The sequence below is a fragment of the Pestalotiopsis fici genome (assembly GCF_000516985.1).
Source record: "Pestalotiopsis fici W106-1 unplaced genomic scaffold PFICI_Scf_7, whole genome shotgun sequence".
NCBI lineage: Eukaryota > Fungi > Ascomycota > Sordariomycetes > Amphisphaeriales > Sporocadaceae > Pestalotiopsis > Pestalotiopsis fici.
The window spans coordinates 2737962-2761944 of NW_006917097.1; the positions used below are offsets into that span (position 1 = coordinate 2737962).

The 23983-nt window shown below is 49.1% G+C and overlaps 5 protein-coding genes across 5 annotated transcripts; 4 read left to right on the forward strand and 1 right to left on the reverse strand.

Moving 5' to 3' along the window:
- Nucleotides 1–447: 447 nt before the first annotated feature.
- On the forward strand, nucleotides 448–4841 carry PFICI_10461 (uncharacterized protein; the record flags this gene model as incomplete). The annotated part of the gene is made up of 3 exons (XM_007839042.1): nucleotides 448–843; nucleotides 1209–1450; nucleotides 1535–4841. The coding sequence occupies 3 exons, from the start codon at nucleotides 448–450 to the stop codon at nucleotides 4839–4841; spliced, it is 3945 nt and encodes a 1314-aa protein (XP_007837233.1).
- A 729-nt stretch (nucleotides 4842–5570) lies between these two features.
- PFICI_10462 (uncharacterized protein) lies at nucleotides 5571–6678 on the forward strand (the record flags this gene model as incomplete). Its single annotated transcript, XM_007839043.1, has 3 exons — nucleotides 5571–5819; nucleotides 5896–6001; nucleotides 6065–6678. The coding sequence occupies 3 exons, from the start codon at nucleotides 5571–5573 to the stop codon at nucleotides 6676–6678; spliced, it is 969 nt and encodes a 322-aa protein (XP_007837234.1).
- Nucleotides 6679–9230: 2552 nt separating this feature from the next.
- On the forward strand, nucleotides 9231–9557 carry PFICI_10463 (uncharacterized protein; the record flags this gene model as incomplete). Its single annotated transcript, XM_007839044.1, has 1 exon — nucleotides 9231–9557. One exon carries the CDS (start codon nucleotides 9231–9233, stop codon nucleotides 9555–9557), a length of 327 nt encoding a protein of 108 aa, XP_007837235.1.
- Nucleotides 9558–11116: 1559 nt separating this feature from the next.
- On the reverse strand, nucleotides 11117–12277 carry PFICI_10464 (uncharacterized protein; the record flags this gene model as incomplete). The annotated part of the gene is made up of 1 exon (XM_007839045.1): nucleotides 11117–12277. The coding sequence occupies one exon, from the start codon at nucleotides 12275–12277 to the stop codon at nucleotides 11117–11119; it is 1161 nt and encodes a 386-aa protein (XP_007837236.1).
- Nucleotides 12278–18097: 5820 nt separating this feature from the next.
- On the forward strand, nucleotides 18098–19540 carry PFICI_10465 (uncharacterized protein; the record flags this gene model as incomplete). The annotated part of the gene is made up of 2 exons (XM_007839046.1): nucleotides 18098–18552; nucleotides 18607–19540. 2 exons carry the CDS (start codon nucleotides 18098–18100, stop codon nucleotides 19538–19540), a joined length of 1389 nt encoding a protein of 462 aa, XP_007837237.1.
- Nucleotides 19541–23983: the final 4443 nt, after the last annotated feature.

Consider the following 23983-nt stretch of genomic DNA (forward strand, 5'->3'; position numbering starts at 1 on the left):
TAGCATCGTCGCAGTTTTTGGTCCTTTACCTATTTCTCCGCTATGTTTTCTGACACCTGCACTGAAATCTGCTCGCACACGCCCTTGATTCTTCTCATGTCCCTTCCCCTCATTTCCAATTCTTATAGATCCACAAGTGTCCACAGCGCTCTCATCGATTCCCCATTTGCATCAACCAGGTATCCGATTTCCACCGGATGATAGCCGTTCAGGAACTGGACTGGGAAGAAGAGAAAAAAGCACAACTGACACGTTCTGTGCCACTGCCCGCCAAGTTTGCATCTTTGCCCTATAATTACTTGTTCATGGGACTGGGTTTCCTCGAAGCCGGGCCCACTGACACGTCTCTCCCATCGCATTGCCAAGCAGGTCAAGTTCAACAACAACCAGGGCGAGGCTGGACAGAAACATGGTCATTTAGCAGGTGGTAAAACTGCGATCAAGGCCATGTCTTCTCCCACTCAACCGACCTTGTCGCCGTCATCGTGGAAGGTCGCACAGGACCAAACCAAGACCACACCGGAGACCTCCTCTGCCCCGCGCGGTAGCAATGAGCATCGTATCACCCAGGCCAATGACGTCGCTACACACGACGCACAGCAGATGGCGGACCCAACAAACAAGTCCAAGGGTAAGGACAAAGCTCATCTAGAGAAGCTAGTGCAGGAGGAGAACGAAAGTCGGGGCGAATTGCCAAGATATCCCGGACTCGAGCAGTGGGAGCTTGTCGAGAAGATTGGCGAAGACGGGTTGAGCATTGTCTACCGGGCACGCCATGCTACTGGAGTTGGCACCGAGGTCGCTATCAAGGTCGTTCGGAAGTTCGACATGAATAGCCCGCAGGTGAGTTACACAAATGGTTCACTTTCATTGCCGATCATGCTTTTTCCCCCTTTGGTCGAACTCTTCCCTCAAAGTTTCTCTCCTTGCCCTAGGGCTATTTTCGTCTATCTTCCCATGGAAGTCTTTGATACGAGGTGGGTATGGATAATTCAAGAAAATAAAACATCTACATAAGGTTACTAAAGCAAGGGCTGTTTTCTTTCCTCATTATTAAATATCCTATCCCAATATGTGCATATATAACTTCTTCTTGTGTTTATTTATGTCAACGTTACAACAGAGTGATCTCTATCAAACTTTAAAGTCATCGCATGCAATTAGATAGACTTTAGAAACATTGAATTTGGTATTAACCTAGAACACAGCGTGCAAGAATTCTCAAAGAGGTGCAGATCATGCGAGAGCTCGACCATCCAAATATTATTGCATTACTTGCCTTCTCAGAGTCGCGGCAATACTACTATATTATTATGGAACTGGCAACCGACGGCGAATTATTTGATCAAATTGCACGTTTGGAGTATTTCAGCGAAGAACTTGCACGCCATATTGTAATTCAAGTTGCAATAGCCTTGCATTATCTCCACAAGAGAGGTATCGTTCATCGGTATGTATAACCTTCAACTGTTTCCGGATTCCAGCGAAATTATCGAATATTGTGTAAAAACTCCTGGATAACCTTGGTATCTAGCAATATCAAGCCAGAAAACATCTTATTGAATCCTATACCAATAGAGCCATCCAGAACTCGGAAACGCAAGCTTCCGCGCGACGAGGACAAAGTCGATGAAGGCGAGCATTTACCTGGACAGGACGCGCGTGGTATCGGACTAATCAAGATTGCCGGTTTTTCCATGTCTGAACTCGTTCGGACAACGGCACCGCGTGGCACGATTAGAGATGCCGCCCCTGGTATTGTTGAAGATGAGAGCTACTCCAAAACGACAGATATATGGGCCCTGGGGTGTATATTGTATACGATACTGTGTGGCTTTCCACCATTCTACGACGAGAACATCGAGGTACTCACAGACAAACTTACCAAAGAGCAACCGACCTTTCTTTCACCATGGTGGGACAATATCTCAAAATCAGCTCAGAGTCTTGTCAGTCATATGTTGGCAAATGAACCAAAAAACCGATGTACACTTGCGGAATTTTTTGCCCATCCTTGGGTATGCCGGCAGCTGGAGCCGATGCCGCCCGATGAGAAGTCCGTCAGTGAGAATATGCTCTCCACCGCTACCGTGTTTCGACCCGGAGATCACGACAAAAGAGTGCATTTTCAAACCTTTGATGCTACATTCTTACGTCAAAATTTGTCTTTTATTTACTCAGTAAAACTCGAGGACGAAGAAGTCAAGCGAGAAAAGCAGATCACAAGGCAGGGTAACACCGCGTCTCATTCTCGCATCAGCAAGGAATTGTTCGAAGACGACGAGGAGGAATCAGACCTTAGCCGAGGCCAGGACTTGAGACAGCGAGTCCGGGATCGTAACAGACAGAATGACATTCCCGAGATAAGCCTCGATAGGGCGACTTTGATTAGTCGCAGGGCGCAGATGAATGCCGATGCCAGTCCACTTACCTCTATGAAAGCTGCACTGGGAACAGGAAATGCAAAAGTGATAGAGCGGCTACTGGAAAAAGACTTTGTCAAGCTTGCAACCGGGGATTACGCATGGCTACAAGAACTCAAAGACATTGGTTATTCGTTCTTCGATATGGCGTGCCTCCTTGTTGAGCAGGAGACTGATTCGCCGTGGATTTATTTCGCTCCACACAGCATTGAGACAGTTGGTATTCGATGTGATGCACACATCCCAGGCTGTGTGCATCAAATCCTCCATCCGAGTCATAATGATAAAACCATCTTCGCTCAAGGCGCAACGCAATCAGGTGGTGATTATCACCAGACCCTGCTCGTGGTACAACGTTTGTGTGGTTTGGCTGGGATTACTCCTGTGTCCCGGGATCAGAAAACCTGGAATGGTCTCGCAGAATTTTCAGAGGAGAACAAAACAGTAACCATAACGTATCCACTGGCGAACGAGGACTTTTCGTCAACCGCAAAGTTACTCATCCTCATCTTGGACGGTCTCCGCTCAGCTATTGGCATTTACCAATCTCGTGGTTACTGCTGTAATTCATTCACCATCCTTCAGTCGACAAATGTTGTTCCTGTTCAGAACTACCGTGGGGCTCCTGTTGAAGTGTGCCGGATTGATCTCACGAGCTTGGACAAGTTCCGAGAATCTTTGGCGCATGCCTCCCATGCAAGTGACGTTCAGACAATTACCCTTCAAATCCTGTCTGCAATCTTCAGGCCTGAGGGTGAGCTAACGAGAAGATTGGAAAGATCGGGAATGGATGTTCTCTTGCCATTGACAGTCCAGATCCTCTGCATTGGCTTCATTTCATATTGTCAGGCGCATATTGGTGCCCTCCAGCTGTCCTTCCTGGATACGCCAATCTCTAAAGTTTGTCTTTTGGGAAAGGCTGCAGGCAGTGGCAATCCAATTATCGAAGGACATTTGGTGCGGTTGACTTGTATGGGAGATATGATTCTTCAACCTGTCTTCGCATTCTCCGTGGTTGATTCGCAGAGCATACCAGATGGCATATTGTGCGGCCATGATTTGTTTGCCAGTTTGGAGGATACTGTTGATACATGGGGCCCAGCGCAATTCGTCATGCCTCAAGAAGGGCATTGGCCACCCTTGGCTCTGATCATTGGAGGAGGTGTTATTCACGCCATCGATTCAGATTGCACCCAACTTCACTGGAGCCATGACTTTGGCAAAGCCAGGGTGCCCAAGAACGGAATAGACCCCTTTCTCAAGATGATCATCGGTTCATTGGTTTCAGTTAACACAAAGTGTCAAATTGACGAGGAGGAGCGCTGGTACGATTCTTCGTGGATCCTGCAATCACTTGGTCCTTATTTCCCACGTTGGGAATACTTTGAAAGGCAGGTTGGTATGCAAGCCGGGGAGTACTTTTTGCTACAGGCAAATGCAGCGCAGCAAAAAGTTGCAGGCCGAACTTTGAAGCAACATAGATTGTTGCAGGAGGATGATGCCCTTATATCATTTCTTGACAACCTTTGGGGACTTCAAGTGAGCTTCTGCACAGGCATCTCACGGAGGGTACCTTTGCAGACCATGGTGGCCGACATGCTTCCCATTTTTGCAGATGCGTTCATATCCAACGGTGAAGACCACGCTGCTTGGATAGAACTCCAAGAGCAGCATGGTATCACTGAGAAATTCCGTTCCGGTATGGCTCGCAATTGTCTTCTCGGTTTACCTGGTAGATTGCATCGACTTGCTCTCAAAATGACCCGACGCATATTCATGGCGCTGGCCGAAACAGGTGTAGATCGCTCGGGCAAGTACATGATAGTAGCATGGCCTCGATCGCAAGACATATATCGTTGTTTTCAAATACCGTGCGAGCACGAAAGCGCCTGGACCAAAGTTCTTGCCGACTCGACAGACTGTGCAACATTCGCTTATATAACGACACTTTGCCTGGAGACGGATACGATTCGGTGTCAGGGCCCCAACGCAATTTGGAAAGGAACCATGCCATTGATGGAGACTGCAGTCATTGGTCACCATTCCACCTTGCCCACCAGTCGCTCACAGGCGACTCTCAATACAAGTCAAGTACAGACAGCACCTTCATCCTCGAACCCGATTCCATTGTTGCTAGATTCTACGATATCGTCAACACCGAAGCTTGGTCTCAGTTTGCAACACAATGCTACACATTTCTTTCAAAAGGCCGACCACTGTTTCTTCGTAACTGTACAGCGGCCCGATGCATCGTCGACGCCAATGCTAGTGGCGCGCTCCAGTACATTACCACCTCGGATTCAGTGGCGCGTCTTACAGCATCTACGAGGAGAGGAACGGAAAAGAAAGTCAAGGTTGCGTGAGCGTGTCATTGAAGGGGATGCGGCAGAGTTGGTATCATTATCGGCGATTACCTGATTTGGGTTTTGGGCAAAGGGCCTCCTCAGCTAGTATACCACAACCAATGGAAGTGAACAAATTCTGGATCCTCAACTGCAATACAAGACACCGCAGAGATATGTGTGTATCAGTTTAGACTCCAAATATACCGCTATTGAAGGCTGCTCATTGGTGCCAATAATGAGACCCAATCACTGGCCCCTAGACAAAAGTAGACTCAGCGGTCTTCAAATTGTGACAAAGACTCTCGCTGGATCGCTTGCGTTGGACTTATCGCCTCGGGCTGCACTTGCAATGTTAAAAGACAAAATAACAACATAATGGACTAGGCTAAGAGTTCTATGAACGTATACCACTGATTGCTCTCTACGCTTTGCGGAGGTGATAGCTTCAGGGTTCTCATGCCGACTGCGAAAACGGTCATTACGACAATTGTTTCCGGGTTGCCGGGTTGAAGTTGGAGAGAAGAGCCAAGCTTGCGCCATTGATATGACCAGGGTTTAGTGGACATCTCCCACTAGAATCTCGCTAGCTTGGGCAGCTACTAAATTCTTCCCCACGCTTCCATTAGTGAGTAGCCACTAAAAATCAATTGTGTCGCGTTCTGACGTCGCGTGTGCAAACCCCCCAGCTTTTTTGTGCTAGAGCTACCAGAGCTGAGCTACGAGGTATCTCCGTCAAGCCTCTCTAGTTTGCTCCTACCTCCTACCTCACACCTCTCCGACAGGACATTGACGCTGGAGGAAAATGGACTCACGGTCGCCTTCGCGCGAGCGCTACGCTCGTTCAGTCACCCCTCGATCGCGATACACTCGTTCGCCCTCACCCGCCCCCCGTCGTCGACGTTCGCCTAGTTATTCGGACGCCAGCCCGGGTCGTCGCAATGGCAGATATCGCAGCGAGAGCCGCAGCAGAAGCAGAACAAGGACTCGTAGTCCGAGTCGTGATCGAGACAGTCGCGCCAGAAGCGGAAGCCCTCTGAGAGGCAGCACCAAGGTGAATAAAAGTCCACCATCAATCATCGCCTGGGACAAGATGAACACATGTTAATTCTACTGACTACTCTGTTCAGATCGTCGTAGAGAAGTTGACCAAGAATATCAACGAGGAACATCTCCGAGAGATCTTTGGCCAGTATGGCAGCATCAGAGACCTTGACCTACCCATGAACCGCCAATGTATGTTGTTACTTGCCACAATGGCACATTCCCGAGACGTAAGCTGACCACGGGCACAATCAGTCAACACGAATCGCGGCACAGCATACATTCTCTACGTCAACGAGGCCGATGCCGAAGAGGCTATTGCCCACATGCATGAGGCCCAGCTCGACGGCGCAATTATAAACGTATCAATTGTGCTTCCCCGACGCAAATTCTCCCAATCCCCGCCGACGGCCAGCCGTGGTGCCAACATTGACCCCCGAGTACCAGCACCCGGCCCGCGAGGCGCATTTGGAGGAGGCCCACGAGGACCCCGAGGAGGCGTTGGTAGTGGTGGTGGCGGCGGTGGAGGTGGAGGAGGTTTTGGCGGTCCAGGCTTTGGTGGAGGCCCTGCCGGTGGCCGCCCACGCTCCCCTCCCCGCTATGGAGGTGGACGTCAAGGCCGAGGACGTGGCCGCGAGGGAAACACTTACCGCCCTGGATCGCGGTCGCCTTCTTACTCGAGATCTAGATTCCCACAGCCTCGTCGTGCACGCTCACCGTCGTACGGCTCGAGATCAAGATCTCCTCAAAGACGCGGAGGTGGAAGAAGGGACAGTCTCGACAATGCCCGCGACAGTCGCAGACGCAGCCCTAGCTACGACGACTATCGAAGTCGCTCCAGAAGTCGAGGAGGACGTGACTATCGCTGAACCAAATCAAAGGACAATGACTGCATGGCATGGGGCGTTTTGGGGGAAAATTTGATACCTACATCATTGAAGCAAGAAATAAAATGGTAAGAAAATCTCTTGCCATAGGATATAATTGACAAGAATTTGTCAGTCATGTGTTTGAACTTTTGAGGTGCAAAGTTCAAATACTTTTGAGCTTGCCGAGGAAACATGATTCTGCAATTCATGCCAAGATTGATGGCTCCTGGTCCATGGGCATCTTTCCAATTTGACCACCGAATCGAACACCTAATTTAATTCCAGGCAGTCATTTTTCTGGCTAGGGATGGGATTTTTGCGAAAAATGCATCAGGGCCTTGGATCATGGGTGCTTCAACCTTCCAAGTCATCGCCGCTCGCGCTGGTCTGACGCCACAGACGAAATCCGCCCCCAAACGCACATGGCCTATTTACGAAACCCCAGCTAAGGAAGAAACGAAGAAGGCTTAGGAGCGCCAGACACGGCAGGAGTCGAGAACCTGATAAGCTTATGCCTTTGAAGTACACTCCATCAAACGGAAAAAAAGTTGCAGCCTGATTTTTGATGTCTATACACGCCGATGACAGCAATTACTTTGCACGCACATGATAGCCAGCAATCTTTTCTTAGTAATCAATCGTCCTACCAGCTGGATTTCTGTTGGTGACAGACAAGCGTATAGCCGCCGCAGCACGCTAAATTCAACTCCCCACGGTACCTAGCCACTACCGTCACGGCCCTAACAGAAATCATGGCAGTGCGACTCGTATCGTGGCCCCCCTTGTCACGAATACATAGGTAGAGCCAATCGATTGGTGATGAATAGTGAGGCTCTTCCCGATGAAGCTTCTCGGGTATTCCTGTCAATTGGTAGTCACATCCATGGATCCCGTGGCCTACTACGATTATCTGCATAGTTCAAGAGGGCCAGATGATATGAGCGGCAGATCGCAGGTTCTCGGTCCGGTGATCCTTGACAGCCACCACGAACCAGGGTGGCCGGAATGCTGCTGTCAGCCAGAGTCTCGGTATATTTCTAAGCCTTGCACTTATACCGAGCTACCCTACCACGGTCCCGGGTCTGCATGTGATAAGCAATTCCCGCCATTTCCATAGGACTACCCAGTGCATCCAACTCGTGAAAACTTCACCTTTTTCATAATGACTTTATGATTGGTTCTAAATTCACAACCTAGATACTTGCTTGATCAATAAGGCGCAGCGGCGCCTCGTAGGGCTGAGGAACTTGGTAGATCAGGAATCTCGCTTGCAGTGGCGCGGACGTGGCAGGCTTTTCTTTTCTCAATGGCGATTCTTGCCTTTGGATATCTGTCTTTGAGCTGGAAAGCTCCAAGCATATAGATCTTGACGGGCTCAGGGATCACTGTCCTAACACCCCAGTCGGACTCGGGCCCGCATCCTCCCCCATTGATCTACTCTCCCCATGCCCTTAGAAGGTGATATGATTCGTTTTCCAACATCACCATTGATTCATCGTCAGCTGGTATCTCATATCGGATCCGGCTGCTCAAGTGCCCCGTCAAAAGTCCGGTTGCGTCTTACCAAAGCAGAATTATAGACGAGAAGGGAAGAAGTGGAGATCAAAGTCGATCCTTCTAGGACACTTACTATTTCTGGCCAACCTAGGTATACAGGAATCACACTTACTGTCACTGCCCGGAATGGGGCTCCCAGTATTAGCCATCCGGACAGTAGTCACCTTCTAGACCTTGAAATTCGGGTGCCTAGAATCCATGTGTTTCTTGCATAGCCGTTCACTGACATGATGTCAGCACTCAAATTTTGCCAATTAGAGTTATGTTATGTGCTCAATGCCAAGCATCAGAGTAAACATCACAGCTTGTAATCTAGCCCGCGCCATTGGAAATCAATAGCCTGGCACCTGTAACTCACCTCTACTTACGGCGCAACCAATGAAAAGACCGCATCCAGTACCTAGAAACTATACGTCTTTAGCACAGATTCCTCGCATGTTCCTCTTTGTTTTTTTCCCCACCATAGGACAATGGCAATCCATCGGGACATTAATGGCAAGGCATTTTCCATGATTACTTCATGGTTCCGGATCAGATTAAGCCCTACATCCCGCGCTTTGCAAATGTGATTGGCTACCGAGAGACAAATATGGACAATTGGCTGGTCTCAGTTCCCGGCGGCCCCCAGCGAATGACGGTGGCTCAACACACTCTGGACGAAATGTCATCCATCTATACACACTACTTTCCATCTACAATACTCATTGCAATCAGAGGTTCTGGTATCTAGGCAGAAGAATTACATGGCGGCTTTGCTGATTCTCTTGGGGGCGGGTTGGCTTGATGTGTTGATCAAAGGATACTGGACCACTCGGTGTTGTTGGCAACATGCTGGAATGAATGATATAAAGACTTTGTTATTTCCAGTTGTGACAATTATCCCGGCACATTCAGACAACAAAACAAAAATAAAAAGCAAATAGAGTGCATTTCTCATATTCAAGAAAAAGTCATATCCAGCACCTGTCATATTTTCTCTTGATACATTATCAACCATGAGACCTGTTCTTCAACTTGAACGACCAAATTTTGGCTTTGACCATCACCGAGATATCATGTCTGCGAGAATACAAGATATGGAAGATATCGAAAGCGACCACATTCCGACAAGAGATCTCGCTCGCATCTCGCAACGCCGTCATGGTGTCCCAGCTGTGCAGAATGCTCCCGGTGATATTGGACAGACTATATTGGAACACTATGGCCAAATGCCATTGGGCAATTCGCTTCCAATTCCACCGCGTCCTCCAACGCCATCGCCCGGGCCGAGACCTGGACCTCTGCCTCCGCGCCCAGGACCGACACCGCCGCCAAGTCCTTAAAGGGCATGATCATGTCATGCACGTGGAGGAGCTCGAAATTGACACATTCTCAACAAGCTTTGTCTGGGTCTTTCCCAATGTTCTGGTGGCTCAAACTTTGCATTTTGCTACTTGGTTCGAGCAGTTGCAAAAACAATGATTCCCGCTTCTTCAGCTGCCAAGATCTCAACATCCCACCAACTCAACATACTCTGGAGAAAGGATCTAGGAAATTCCCTTGGCTGTCTGAAAGGGACCCCAGGATCGACTAGCACCTGTGTAACAATACCAACTCTCAATTATGCAGCTCTGCCCCCGAGTCGCATCAAATACCTCCCACGTGGCATGGCCCCCCCTCTATCTGGGGCTAATTCCATCAATGTCGGACTATGGGGAAACGGGGATGGAAATCAGCCTTTCCCGCATGTCAATTGCTTCTATTTCCGGCTTATCTACAATGCCATGGACTTTTCACTACTCTATCAAGCCTCTTGTTCAATTTATTCCTACATTGCCTAATTGGGATACAAGCATACGATTGATCAACCATTTCCCTTACATATCCACTTCCCAACAAACTCATTGGTGGTTGGCGCAAAAGTCATTGGGTAGCATTATTTTTCTTCTTTCCTTGTTTTCTTACTCTTATCTTGTTTTCTTTTTAGAATTTTCTTTTTTCGTACTTTTGTTTCCCGATTATCATTTCTTTCACATTCCTTCGGTCATTTTCTTGGTGATATCTTCGGTACCGGAAAACGCATGGCCCCACGAAAGGATGCGGGCAATCCTTCCGGCTGGGCGAGGCGCATTTTCTCTCTCTCTCTCTCTCTTTTACAGCATTCCTCAGGCAGACGAATTACCTAGATTAGAATCGCATTCAGCTTCTCCACAGGAGCAGGGGGGACAAAAAAAAGGAAAGGGCGAAAAAAGCATTGGCGATAGATTATACACAACAGCCTCCACGGGCCTGGCTTTCATGGGTATTTCTTTTCTTGGTGGGCCTATTCATTGAGCTGGAGTTGCCAAAAACAGCATGTCAAGGAATCAATTCGGTAGGGTCTCCAAGACGGTGGTGGTGTACTCTTACTGTTTAGTCTTTTCTTTTTCTTTTCTTCATGTTTCCGAGGTTGCAGGTTTACTTTTCTGTAAATTTCTTTTGGGGTTTCTTGGGATAGCTACTAGATATATACATTCCTTCTTGCATCTTCCACCTGCTCTTTCTAATCTTATCTCCATCTCTTACTTGATGTTGTGGTCGAAATAAAGGTATATGTTTATCGTCGTCACCAGCTCTCGCGTGGCCTTGATCAATACCGCCTGTCTATATGACGCTTTAAACTCTTTGACAATGGCGGAGGCTCAATCTCGCTAGATAGATACTCAACTATGTAAAAAGGCGTCAGTTCACAAAAAGATACACGACTTGGTCAATGATATGAGCACCGCTGCAATCCTGGTTGAAGTGAGGTCTAACGTGCAATAAAATATTAACAATCTACCAAGTAATTTGTCTAACCTCTAAACGCTATGTAAATATACGACAGTCAAGCAACAGCATCAACATTAAGATCATGACCGCCTTAAAGCTCTAATACCAGTCCTACGGCACCTAATCCCATTGCGCCCAATACGCCCAAGCCTTTACACCGAGGCAATACCGCCGCTCCGGCTTTGCTGCTGCTGGTCGCGAGATCTGTGGCCGTGCTACTTTTCGTCCCGTTGGCGCTGGTAGCCGCGCTCATCACGAAACTGCTGCTGCTGTTGCCTGCACTCGCACTCACGGTCGTCGCCATTGTCAGGACGGAGCAGCTGGCGGTACACGGCAGCGCCGTGGTAAAGGGCAAGTCTGTCACGACCATGGTGCTCGCGTTGACGGCGCCGGAAAAGACGGGCATCTGCGCGGCGGTTCCGTTGGAGTTGGGCGCCGCGTCCGGGACGTCGGGGTTGAGCACATTGTCCAGAATGTGCAGAATGCCGTTTTCCAGCAATATGTCTGACTGGATGACCTGCGCCGAGTTGACGTAGAGGTTGTTGCCCGACCGGTGAACATGCAAGGCGGGGCCCGAGGCGCCCAGCAGAGTTGTGTAATGTGTTCCATTCTCTAGTGATGTCGATGGGAGCACCGCCGAGGGCACAATGTGGTACTGCATGACGCGGCGTAGTTGCGCCGTGGTCAGGTTGCTCAGCGTGCCATTGACGACCTGGAGCCCCGGGACCGAGGGTGCGAAAAACGTGTAATTCCCGCCGCCGGCCCCTCCCGCCATTGTACCGTTGGTCCCATTGTTGTTGGCGACTTGATCGTACAGCCCGGCCGCGTACAGCGCGCCGAGAAACGAGAGGTCCTGAAAGTCCTCGAGCGTCGCGTTGAGCGGTCCCGGCGGGACCAGCAGGTTGTCAATCACCTGAATCAGCCCGCCCTTGAAAGGTATATCGACGGCCTTGAGCAGGCTGCGCGCCCCGCCGCCCGACACAAAGACGACGAGGTTCCCGGGTTGCCGGTTGATGAGCACGCCCTGGCCTCCTGCCAGCGTTGTCCACGCCGGATCGGTAAGAAGTGTTGTCGCGTGCACCTGGTCACTGGGCAGCGTCGCCATTGACAGTTGCGTCGATAGCACGTGGTACAGCATCAGTGGTACAGTGACTTTGGTGTCGTTTGCGTTCCATACACTGCTCATGACCGTGTTGGGAATGTTCTCAAAGGCCGCGTTGGATGGTGCCAAGATTGTGAAGCCTCCATCCATTGGAAGTTGAAGGAGGATTTGGGGATATTGCTATCGTCTACGTATCAGCTTGGTGTCTCCCATAGATAGCAAGCAGTATTCAACTTGTCATTACCTGTACCAGAGCATAGTAAATGCTCAGTTCCTCTTGGTTGGCTAACACGGTACCGAGATCTGGAAGATCATCCGCCGCTGCTCCAATTATGTGACTGGGGGAAAATAACATGAAAATTGAAAGAAAGACGGTGAAGATCGAGTGATTCCGGCGATGGATTGCCATTATATTGTTGGAAATTGTTGAGATTTCAAACTCAAAGTGATCAAAGTGTGTGTCTAGGTAGTTTTAGATAATGCAATCACAAAGGCAGACCGAGAGATATACGGTCTGTAAATTGAAGATATAATATGAAAAGCTTTTACTGTAAAACAAGTGTAATGAAGATATCGTGAAGTCGAACCTTGAAGGTCGGGGTACTGGATTATGAACACCTGGTTATTTTTGCCTCATGCTGATTTGGATTGCCATCTTCTGGCAATGGGAAATGGCTAGATCGATTGACTGATCGTCCTTTCGGCCATCTCCCGCCTGTATCGATAGAAATGCACACAGCCTGCGATAGTAGGTAAAGACATCCCGCCACACTATGAACGCCCTCTCTGGGCTGGAAGACAGGACCCTGATGTCTCAATTGAGATCTACACTGCGGTGTAATCCGCATTTTGTCTGGGTCGGAGCATCCGCTTCTCATAATCATACCATTTTCTTGAAACACATGTCTTGCACACAAGCTGGTAAAATCCAGTATGTATTTCTTGAGGTCATTGGGTTGTCACTATTCAGTTTTCATATTCTGCAAGCCACAAACACTTGTCAAGTGAAAATATCATCTCCCATTTGACGACAATTAGGTAGAGAAGTGATAGTATCAAGCTTATTGCGACAATATAGGGTTACTGCTCTCGACCATGCCACTGAGATTATACGATGGCAGCCTTTCAAGCGTACCAAATCACGAGGACTTTTTTTCGTTTTTCTCCCTCCCTCTTTTTTTTTTTTCTTTTTTTTTTTTTTTTACATGATTGATTTCTGATTCAGAAAAAAGCTCTCAATTAGTATCGCTGCTTGATTGCATGCCGAACCTTACTCATTCCAAGCAATGCTATTTCGACTTGAGCGAGCGTAGCCTTGGCATACTGATTTCCGTCAGATAAACATTTATTTTCTTGTCCATTGCAGGTTCATACAACTGGTTGAATTTCTCTCCAGTGTTCAATTCATTGACAATATTAACTCGCATATCAGGATACTCACGTCGCAACCAACCTCTCAATATGATCATACTACTTGCAGGCAGCAGAGTGCTCCGAATAGTCTTGATGTACTTTCAAAAGACTACAAACACTCGCGATTCGTTGTTCAATCGAAACCATTTCTCTCAATATTCTGTATATCAATGTTCGGCATCGCACCAATGAACGCAGTAGTATTGATATGTGACTATCTTGTCCCACATCATTCCAATCACAAGTAATTGCCAATAGGCTATGCAACGTTGTTTTCCTCGTGTACAACAGCTGATTATGTATAGACAAGGATGGAGATGCTGTTTTTAAGTACCAAGTCGATATAGAGTTGAGTCGGTATGGTGGGTGGGCAAAGCAAAGGCAAGAAGCACACCACCATTTTCTCCTAGTGCGGGCGGCACAATATGCAGATAAACCCTCCGCATAGGGATGCAGTGCAGATCTAGTAAGCATGTGCATTCGGGCAAAAAAGTTGGATGATTGGCACAGAGCCTCTGTACATAGGTAGTATCCAAGCTGCAAAACTGACGTGTTTTCAGAAGACGTCAGGGCAACAACCCTGCCGTCTGTCCTCAAGCCCTTCTAGATGACTATGGAAGTCAAGGATGTTCCTCCTCTCCGGGCAGTGCGGCGAGCAACGGGCGTGCTTGCGGTTGGAGCCACAAAGTCTAGATACGAGACCCTGTGGCTTACACAAGAATATGAGAGCCAGCGAATCATGACCGCGTATGGTACCAAGTGCTTGAATGCAAAAAATGTCTCGGTTTTCATGGAGGGGCCTTTTGGCAGCGAGTATGCTCCTCAATGAGCCATGATGGAAGGTGTTATGCGAATGTCTCAGACATCACAAATCGACATCGGCCATTGCGAGTAAAAGGGCAAGCGAGGCAGCCTCTGCGATGAGTCAGGTGAATTGAGCAGATATTTAGCAATATTCCACGAGTAGATTGCACGCATTCAAGACGGTTAGATTTCCAAAGGCATACATGGCAAATTGCCACCACGGATCAGGTGAATAACGTGTTTTACGCATGGGCGACGCCATGTCTCGGATAGTCGCCTGAAAGCTTTAGACAACGTGAGTGATAGATATGCTTCTGACATATGACATGTGCAAATTGACTGGTGAGATTTAAATCGCAATCTACAAACTTGGAGATATGAGATGCTATAGTGACTTGAAATATTGGTCCTAAATTGTCGACCAAGCTGATATAAGCAGGATTGCCTGATGACGGTCGGTCAAGTACCTACCTACCTGTATTGATGACTTGGTTTTGACAGAGTGTCTTTGAACCAAGAATGTATGCCTTGCTCTTGATAGCGCAAGAGGGAAAAGGGAGGGTGAGTGTTATCGCATACCACATTACCTGGTCGCAGGCTGCTACAGTACCTAGCCAACCCTTTCCCTGTTGCCTGCAGATGGTCGTGGCTGCTGATCTTTTCGTGTCGCCCGAAGCGAGCACTGTGCATTGCAAGCGAGATGCAGTGAGCGTCGTCGATGACTTGATAATTTTCTCGTATGGCGAATGGCGCCAAACACTGGCCGCAGCGACCGTCTCCTTCAGGATCTCGACAAACTCAGCCAAAGAACACGGGAAACATTACCGTACTTTGCTTATCGACGTTTGATTTCCTGAAAAGCTGATCACGGATCAGCACAATCCAGAAGGCGGCCAGATCCATCTAGGGCGCGGAAAAAGTTTGTATTCAGCTCAGTTGTTGAATTGATGCTAATACGTTTTCATTTCTCCCAGTGGTTTCTTATCGTTCCAGCTGGCAAGGGTAAAAAAAAAAGGGTAGGCCGAGATTTTGATCGACCTGAATATTCGCTGTTTTGCCTGCTGTTATCTCTAAGCTACATAGTACTGTAGCAAAGCAGCACACGTTAAAATGCCTAGAAGAAAACCGGTAAAGTCTCTGTCTCTGTTAAAGCCAACCCACCGCAGCGACCGACGGCGTGTTGGGTGTGTGGGGCGGCAACAACGACATGGTAAAAGACAGCAAAATCTTAGACACGGTCTAAACAAGTTGGGAAAGGAGAGCTGTTTGTGTCACATCTCACCTGTAGAGGGCTATTGTATGTACTGTACTTCGGGCGATTTTAGAGTTAATTTTAGGGCATCTGCAGGTACAAGGGGGCTAGTCGCAAGCCCATCCACGGACGGGATCTCATGCCGCTTTTTCCATCTCTATTCCGTTCGCGTAGGTGTGTGACGGCGGACGGGATGACAGTGGTGAGTGGGGGTTCACGTTCACCAGAGCAACAGCTACAGCAGCACACCTAAAAAAAAAAATTGGGAGAAGCTCGAGCTTTTTCATACTACATCAAGTAGATGGGCAATATCATGATTCACTGACCCGAGACCATTGATTTACTCCTAGCATATCATGGAGCTTCCCGAGTCCTTTGTAACGAATATGTCATTGCTCTGTCGTGCATTCAATTGACCTGGGGTGCATAGGCGAACTTGTCATTGTTGCTTCTGAGGTCGTACGATCACGGAGCCCTACACGCGTTGGTGGAGACATATTCGCAATAATTTGGACGTGCTTGACAAAGCTGAAGAGGTCAAAATACTGCACAGGAAACGGATATTCGGAATATATAATGAATGCAATAGTGGTCACATATCGTCGGGACCGACCACCAGCGCGTAAGGTTCTGGGTATTTATTCCAAATATATCGACGGGGCTTATGCACAGCGATCAATATCATGTACATACTGTTAAATTTCCAAGACGCACATGGCCCAGAGCAGAAGAGAGGGCTAGCCACGTTTTTCCTCTTCTCCTCTCTGAGCGGTGGCTGCCATGTTCCGAGAAATGCGATGTATGGGACTTCCAGCTTTCCATACCGGGTATGCAATACTATGTACGATGACTGCTGCTGCTGCTGCTGCTACTGCTATGGGACGCAGCACGTCTGAATGTACGAATACGTTCATATGCGAGTGGGAAAAACACCCCCTGCTGCAAACCTGGTTGCTGCATGATAAGCGATGTTGGCCAGACCGTTAGGCGGACAGTTTCCAGATGCTCCCAGGTTCTCTCGGCGACCAGGGCTCTTGCTACGGGACCCAGTTTACAGCCTCTATTGCTGCAGTGTCGACGAAAACTATCTGCCCTGTGCATCGGAGCTGGGTGCGCAGGGCATTTCCCAATTCGAGACTCTATCAGCTCAGCTTGGCTCTACCAGACGACGTTTTTGGCATTTCAGCTCACTAAATCCAGACAAATCGTAAGATGTTTCGCGTGCCTGAAGTGTTTGGAAATCCGATAAACGATATTCGGGAACATGGAACCCTGCATGGAAGCTTTCAGAGCATATTTACCAGAGCGCCACCGCATCAAATCAATTACCTATCTGCGGCAGCGGGACATGCAAAAAGCCGCCCTTTGGTGATTCCGGTCAGCTGGGTTAGCTTGCGCTTTACTGGGCCGCCGCACTGCTCAAAGCGTTGGCGGTAGTTGCTGGTGATGCTAAAACGCTACCACTACTACTAACACCTACCTCCTACTACTAGTAGGTATGTATGCTATGTTAGCGCCCCGGGGAATTGAGGGGTCGGTCATTTGTGCGTCAAAGTGTCTTTTCAACAGAGTATACTCATCGACGGCTCAAGAACTGCTGGTGCTAGGCGTCTCTCTGTTTCTAGTCACTGTGTGACAAGCCGAGCACTAGATGATTAATGATAAATCCGTCAGAACTTTGTCACTTTCTGTGGCTAACCCGGCCGAGCCGGAGTATCGGACTCAGCGCGGCTATCCTATTTCCTCGTAGACTACTAATTAGTAGACGCCTAGACTTAGACACTGGCTCACTTTTGAGAGATCTGATCGAATAGGTAGAGAGCCGCTTGCTAGCTCCATTTTTTTTCTCAAAGCATCGTGACATTAGTGTTTTCAACATCAGCATGGTATGGTGCGTGTGAGTGCTTGATGTCCAGCGCTTCACACCATAGGCCAGCCCGAACGGGTCTATCAAGCAAGGGGGGGGGGGGGGTCCCTTCGAATAGTGCCCAATACCTACGCTCGCACCCAGAGTCGCGCAGAATCTAGCCCAGAGTCTTTTGCTGGCCGCCGAGGTTCGAGCAAGTGCCTACAGCCACTGCTGAGCTGGTCGCGATCGTTCCCACCCCTGGCAGGATGCTAAGTATCCTGTACAATGAGAAGTACCGGCGACAGAGAGCTGTGGTCGCGCTGCTGCGTCTAGTACTAAAACGGTCTTCGCCGTGACAGGGATGTGATTATCTATGAGCTAGATCTCTCTCTCATGCCTTTGCCTCAATATTGTAAAGAAAGTCGGTGCTATATCACACCTTCATGTGCTGGTTGAATCTTTCTTTCATATACATTGACCCACGACCAACTCAAAGACTCGAGTTCGACACTGCTCGCTACAAAGCTCATCATCTTGAGACAACTTGCATTCATTTGAACAACACAACATTATTATTACAATCGTTGCACCAGAGCCATCTTTATACTCTATCGGCTTTGCCCCCCACCCTTGCAGCAGCTTTCCCGTTGCAATGGAGAAAGACAGCCACGCGTTTCGCACAGAAACGCCAACCACTGAGAGAGGTCCCTTTGACGATGACAGAATCACTTCAGCAGCACCGTCCATGAGGACTGGACCAACCAACCCTTTTGCATCACCGTCGATTTCGAGACCGGCATCGAGCTACAACTCTAGCGGACTCGGCCAAGCAGCCGTAGATCGCGGGCAGAGATATTTTCACTCCCGAAGAGTCAAGAAGGGCGAGGTGGAGAAGCCGTGGCTTGAGAAGAAAGATCCCAAGGAGAAATGGGTCACCATTCTCCCAGTGGTGGGCATTTTCATTGGACTCTGCGTATCTGGCATCCTGATTTGGGATGGTCTGCGCAGTGTTGTCAAGCACAACTACTGCCTTGTCCTGCAAGAGGATTGGTCCGGTGGCTTCGATACCAAGGTGTGGACAAAGGAGGTTCAAGTAGGCGGATTTGGGTAAGTCAAAATTCCCGATATGCTACAAGATCTAGTAATTAATTGCCCCCATAGCAATGGCGAGTTTGAACAAACCACGGGCGACGAGGAGAACGTCTACATCGAGAATGGCAATCTTGTCATCAAGCCTACACTTCAGGACTCTGCCCTGATCGACAAGGATTCCGTCATCGATCTGCTCAAAGACGGCACTTGCACTTCAACTACCGTTTCCGACTGTTATGCCGTTACGAACACCACCACCGGAAATGCTACCATTGTGCCACCAACCAAGTCGGGTCGCATCAACACCAAGGCTGGCGCTACTATCAAGTACGGCCGAGTCGAGGTCACTGCCAAGCTGCCCCAGGGTGACTGGCTTTGGCCCGCCATCTGGATGATGCCTGTCGACGATACCTATGGCGTTTGGCCCCGATCCGGAGAGATTGACATCATGGAGTCCCGCGGCAACAACCACACGTACGCGCAGGGCGGAAACAACATCATCTCCTCGGCGCTGCACTGGGGTCCCAACCAGGCCAACGACGGCTGGTGGCGGACAAACGTGAAGCGGCCCGCTCTGCACACGACCTACTCGTCGGGCTTCAACACGTTTGGCCTCGAGTGGTCGGAAAAATACCTCTTCACCTATGTCAACTCGCGCCTGCTCCAGGTTCTCTACACCAACTTTGACGAGAGCCTCTGGGACCGCGGCAACTTCCCCACGTCGGACAGCAACGGCACCCGCATAGACAACCCCTGGGCCAGCAGCGCCGACGAGAGCGCCCCCTTTGACCAAAAGTTCTACCTCATCCTCAACGTTGCCGTGGGCGGCACCAACGGCTGGTTTGAGGACGGCGCCAGCGGCAAGCCCTGGCTCGACGCCAGCGTCAATGCCAAGAAGGACTTTTGGAATGCCCAGGACACCTGGTTCCCCACCTGGACGTCTCCCTCGATGGAGGTGAGCAAGGTCATGATGTGGCAGCAGTGCGATGGTGGTGAATTGTAATCATGTTAATTCTTTCAAATTACCTAATGATGTATGCCTTTTTCGGGAGTTGTGGTTTTTATTAAAGTTAAATCTATATTGGGTTGGCGCATGAGGATTTCTAGAGACGATCACTTGGGACTTATTACTTGTTAGACAAAGCTTACGCGCAAAATGAAAATCTATAATCTATTAGACTTTTAAGCCATATGCCACGAGTTTGTTGAGTTCATGGATCTTTCTCCACACGTGAGAGTGAGTATACAGCACAAGTGTCACACAACTGGCGTGCGTGATGATGATGCACCTGCCTTATCCCCCGTTTGTTCGTACGAAAGCCAGTGACAGGCGTGCACATCCCGCGTTGCCACAAGAGAATCCACGGCCGAGGCGCAAAAGTCGTGAAACGTGGAGCCAAAACGAAGTCGGGTCCCATTTGCTGGAGAATGGAGCATTACACATGGCGCACAACCTCAGCTGAAAAGTATATTCGGTATCACAGCCTTATCTGGAGAAGACGTTAAAGTTTTCCGCGAGCTGGAGGCCATATTCGCTTCTCAATTTTTCATTTCTATTTTTTCTATTTCTTTGTCTAAATTATGGAAACGCCTCGGCGCCTAGTAGAGATATTGACTAGACTGGGTGCAGATCCGTACGGAATGCCCATGTTCCGTTGAAGTATTCGGGGGTTCGTCCGCTCAGCTGGTGGAGCTGCCCGTGGCCCCCGTCGACTATTCCCGATTGCTTTATCTTGCAGCTAGGCTATTCTCTATTCTACCTTGTATCTACAAATGGATCTCGCGTTGTCGAGGCCTAGGCTTTTTTGAGTTTCCAATTCGAACCTCGGAAAGGGGACTATTGTCTGCGGTCAGAGAGTAAGGCCGAGAACAAACAGTGACGCGACACTTGAATCCGTGCTGGATATGCCATCAAGGAGACATTTTCCTCTCTCTCCCTCTCGCAAGGATGAAAGGTAATGTGGGGGACTGGTTACGTCCGCCAAATCAACAACGCAACATTGGCAACGGGAGCGGTGCGCCACTTTAGCTTATGCCAGTTGAAAGATCCCGGAGTGCCAGTCATCCATCTGCGATGTAAGAGACGGATGCTGGGATACGAGTATCTCGCGAACATTTCAAGCTGAGTGGTTGGATCGGATTCCGGTGCTACGGTAGCGGCGCAACGCAAAAGACCGTGAGCCCGCTGGTTTGCTGCTTCAACTCAGTGCAGAGCTTCACAACCAGAAATTCCGTTGGACAGGCTAGGATAACCGGAGTGGCTTGGCAATCTGTCACTGACCCAAGAAAGGAAGAACAAGAAAAAGGCCCTCTCAGGCGTCTCTTCCCACCAAAAGATTTGTGTGTGTTGGGAATGGCAAAGTCTAGATACCTGCGTTATCTCAAGGGTTATCTGTAAGGACCCCCTGCTAGATCTGTACAGGCCTGCACAAAGTCGATAGTCTGTACAATCAGAGTTCAGCAATCTGCCAGGGATGTCGACAGGGGGCCAGGAGGCCCCCGAGTGTCAGGTAGGTATATTTTTTTTCGCAATAGAATAATCGATCGCGAGGTATCACCTTCATCGCAAACATTGCAGTAGATATTTCCAGTTTTTTCTTGATTACAATCTTACGACGTCGTTTAAAGAGAGTTAAAGATTCGTAAGTCCACTTTCTATCCGGCGCCGTTCTTTGCTAAGTGGGAAAACCCGTGCGCCTCGCCTGAGTAGCCGGTTCTAACTACGGTATTACGATCCGAATCTACACTAGAGATAAGGGCCGAGGGCAACGCTACGGCATAGTCACGATAGTATATAGTAGTGTACTATGTAGAGGTAAAATATTAGTCACCATTGTTGCGTCATTACAGCTTCGATTCAAGTGCAACAGAATAAAGGACCAAAGCAACAACTGATGACTTGCAAATAATCTCGCGGCCTGGTATGGAATTAATACGGTGGGATATAGGGCACTTTGTACCGGTTCAATACGTTGCGCATCCTACAAAAAAGACTCGGAGAATTGCTGACGCCCTCTTCCGCACCCCCATCCATCTTTTCTAGGTTAGGTGCTGACCACGGCGGGCGGTATGGATTTTGAGTAGTGACATCAAACCCGCAACCGCCCCAAGATCCTGCCAGCCATTTGATTATGGTTTGCATCTGAACACACTCTTTTTTTCAAGACAAATTTGGGCATCTGGCCAACTGCACTGACTCAATGACACACCAAACACATCATGCATAACGACCTGCGACAGAGGTATAGCCAGCGTAGGAGTGCATCAGAATCCAGTCCCATGATACTTGCTTCCCTTCTTTTTTTAGTGCTGTATCGGCCACCGCCGACACTGCTGGGGCGCCAGTCCTGTACAGCACTGTACTTTGAGACAACCATGTCAATAGTCAATACAACTTGCGCATCATTTGTCATTGCTTCAATCTAAGACGAATAATCCTGCGCTTTGCATCGTGGCTATTGCCCAGGTAGAACTTTTCTGATTCATCGTGGTAGCAATCTCCTTCAATGCATCTTGGCGTCCGGAGCTGAGAGCATTTCCAGTTCTTTTTTTTTTTTCCAAGCAAGCCATTTCCCTCTTGCGACTCTGCCAAATCAATAATTAACCTATTGCATGACAATACATGTCCCAGGTTAGGCGACTACATTATCGCTTGCTTTGAGCTGTCAGAAGGCGTTCTTTGCCTGGACATGATGCGCGCCGCCGCCGCCAGTCCAAGCCTGCCTTATGCTTCAATCTGGGCTCCATGTACCGTAGCTCCCTGCCTGCGAACCAGGATCTTCGGACCGATCGTAATGGGAAATACTTGTTCTTGTGCTGGGATTGTTGGATTGCTGATGGATCTCACGGCAAGATTCCAAATCATCACTATGGTCTCAGATGTTATAGAATTTTTAGTCCTTCTTCCTAAAATCCCGCCGTCGCACTGCTTCCTTCAAGCGCGGCCTTTTTTGAGAGACACACCAACTTAAGCACCAGCGATTTGGCGCCGTTGCAAGCCACTGTGATCTCTGGCCGCTTTTATCACTCCACCTTCGGCAGTGCTCTGAGCCGGCGTTCTTTTTACGACTGAACCATAGTCCAAAAGAGTCCACCGTTCTAAACAAGTCGGTAGTTGTCCGGGTCGTAACCGAGCAGTCATACGTCGTTCTAGACGATTTCTTTCAAATCTGACTGTTCAACTCACAACTTTTCCCTGTGATAATGGTGAGCCCGCTAGTGGCGGTGGGCTAAGATCCGTTGTTCCCTCTCTTACAGGTACCGCTCTGACTGTGCTATGCATGAATACGAGAGTCCAACCACAAGCAGACGCAACTGAGGAACTCTAAGCTTTGCCCTACCTGCAGTCCCCCTCCGTCTATTTCGCGACCAGGGTCCTGCGTATCTCTCTTTTGGCAGGAGTACTGGGTACATACTCTCAAGATCCTAGTCGCAGCCGCGAATCAGACCGATGCAGTAAAACCCCTGTCGACAAAACAGGAAACAACCCCCCCATGGGATATGACCCACAGGCTCATGGCTCGAAGCGTAGGCGGTACCGATACTGATGATCTGCAGTAAGGAATATTTTTTTCTTTGCACTGCTGGCAACTATTGACATGATCTTCACCCAGTTCTGGCTGATGGGGACGTGGGCTCACTCGCCTTGCCGCCCCGGGGTTGTGCGCTGGCAGGCGCCCATCATCTCTTTTGGGGAAAAAAGAAAAATGGAAAACATAAGCCCGCGACTCTACCCTGAAATGGACACACCTGCTGGGCGGCGCCCGTGTGATAATAATAAGTGACAGGGACAACGACCCCTTTGCGCGCCATTGATACGCCCTGGGTAGCATCGTCCAGGAAGCTGCTTCTGATCCACCAGCCATCTCGACAATGACTTGGGTGCAAACACCTCATTCTGTGCCAATCTGACTGGTGCAGAAGTCTGATTCCCAATACGAGCCGCACCTTGTTGACTGACCCGGTTGACTGGCCCAGTTGTCTGATAGGAAAAGATGCTGGACTTGGGGGGGTACATCGACAGTCGTTGCCGCCGCCCAAGCTAACCAGGTGGTTTGCCAAAACACTCTTTTGTGAGCTCGGCCAGTGCGCTGGACTCGGGTCTCGACGACGAGGTCACCGCAATACAATCCGAGACCTCGCTATGTTAGCACGCACGACTAAGTTGCAAGTGCTGGCCCATGGGTAAGTAAGTACTGTGTATTGCTTACAAGCTGGCGGTCGTGAGAACCAATCCGAATCAATCCCTGCAAGCACGTTGAACTCTCCTTTGTACCGGGACCAACTCGTGGGTCTGGATCGTGCGGTACCAGGGCCGTCTCCGATGTGCATGGCTATCGCGAGACCTCCCAGAATTCTTCCCTCCCAAATCCAAGACGCCACTAAGAAGATATCGGTTTAGTGATCGTATCATCTTTGCCATACACACAGCTGGGCCTTTTCTCTA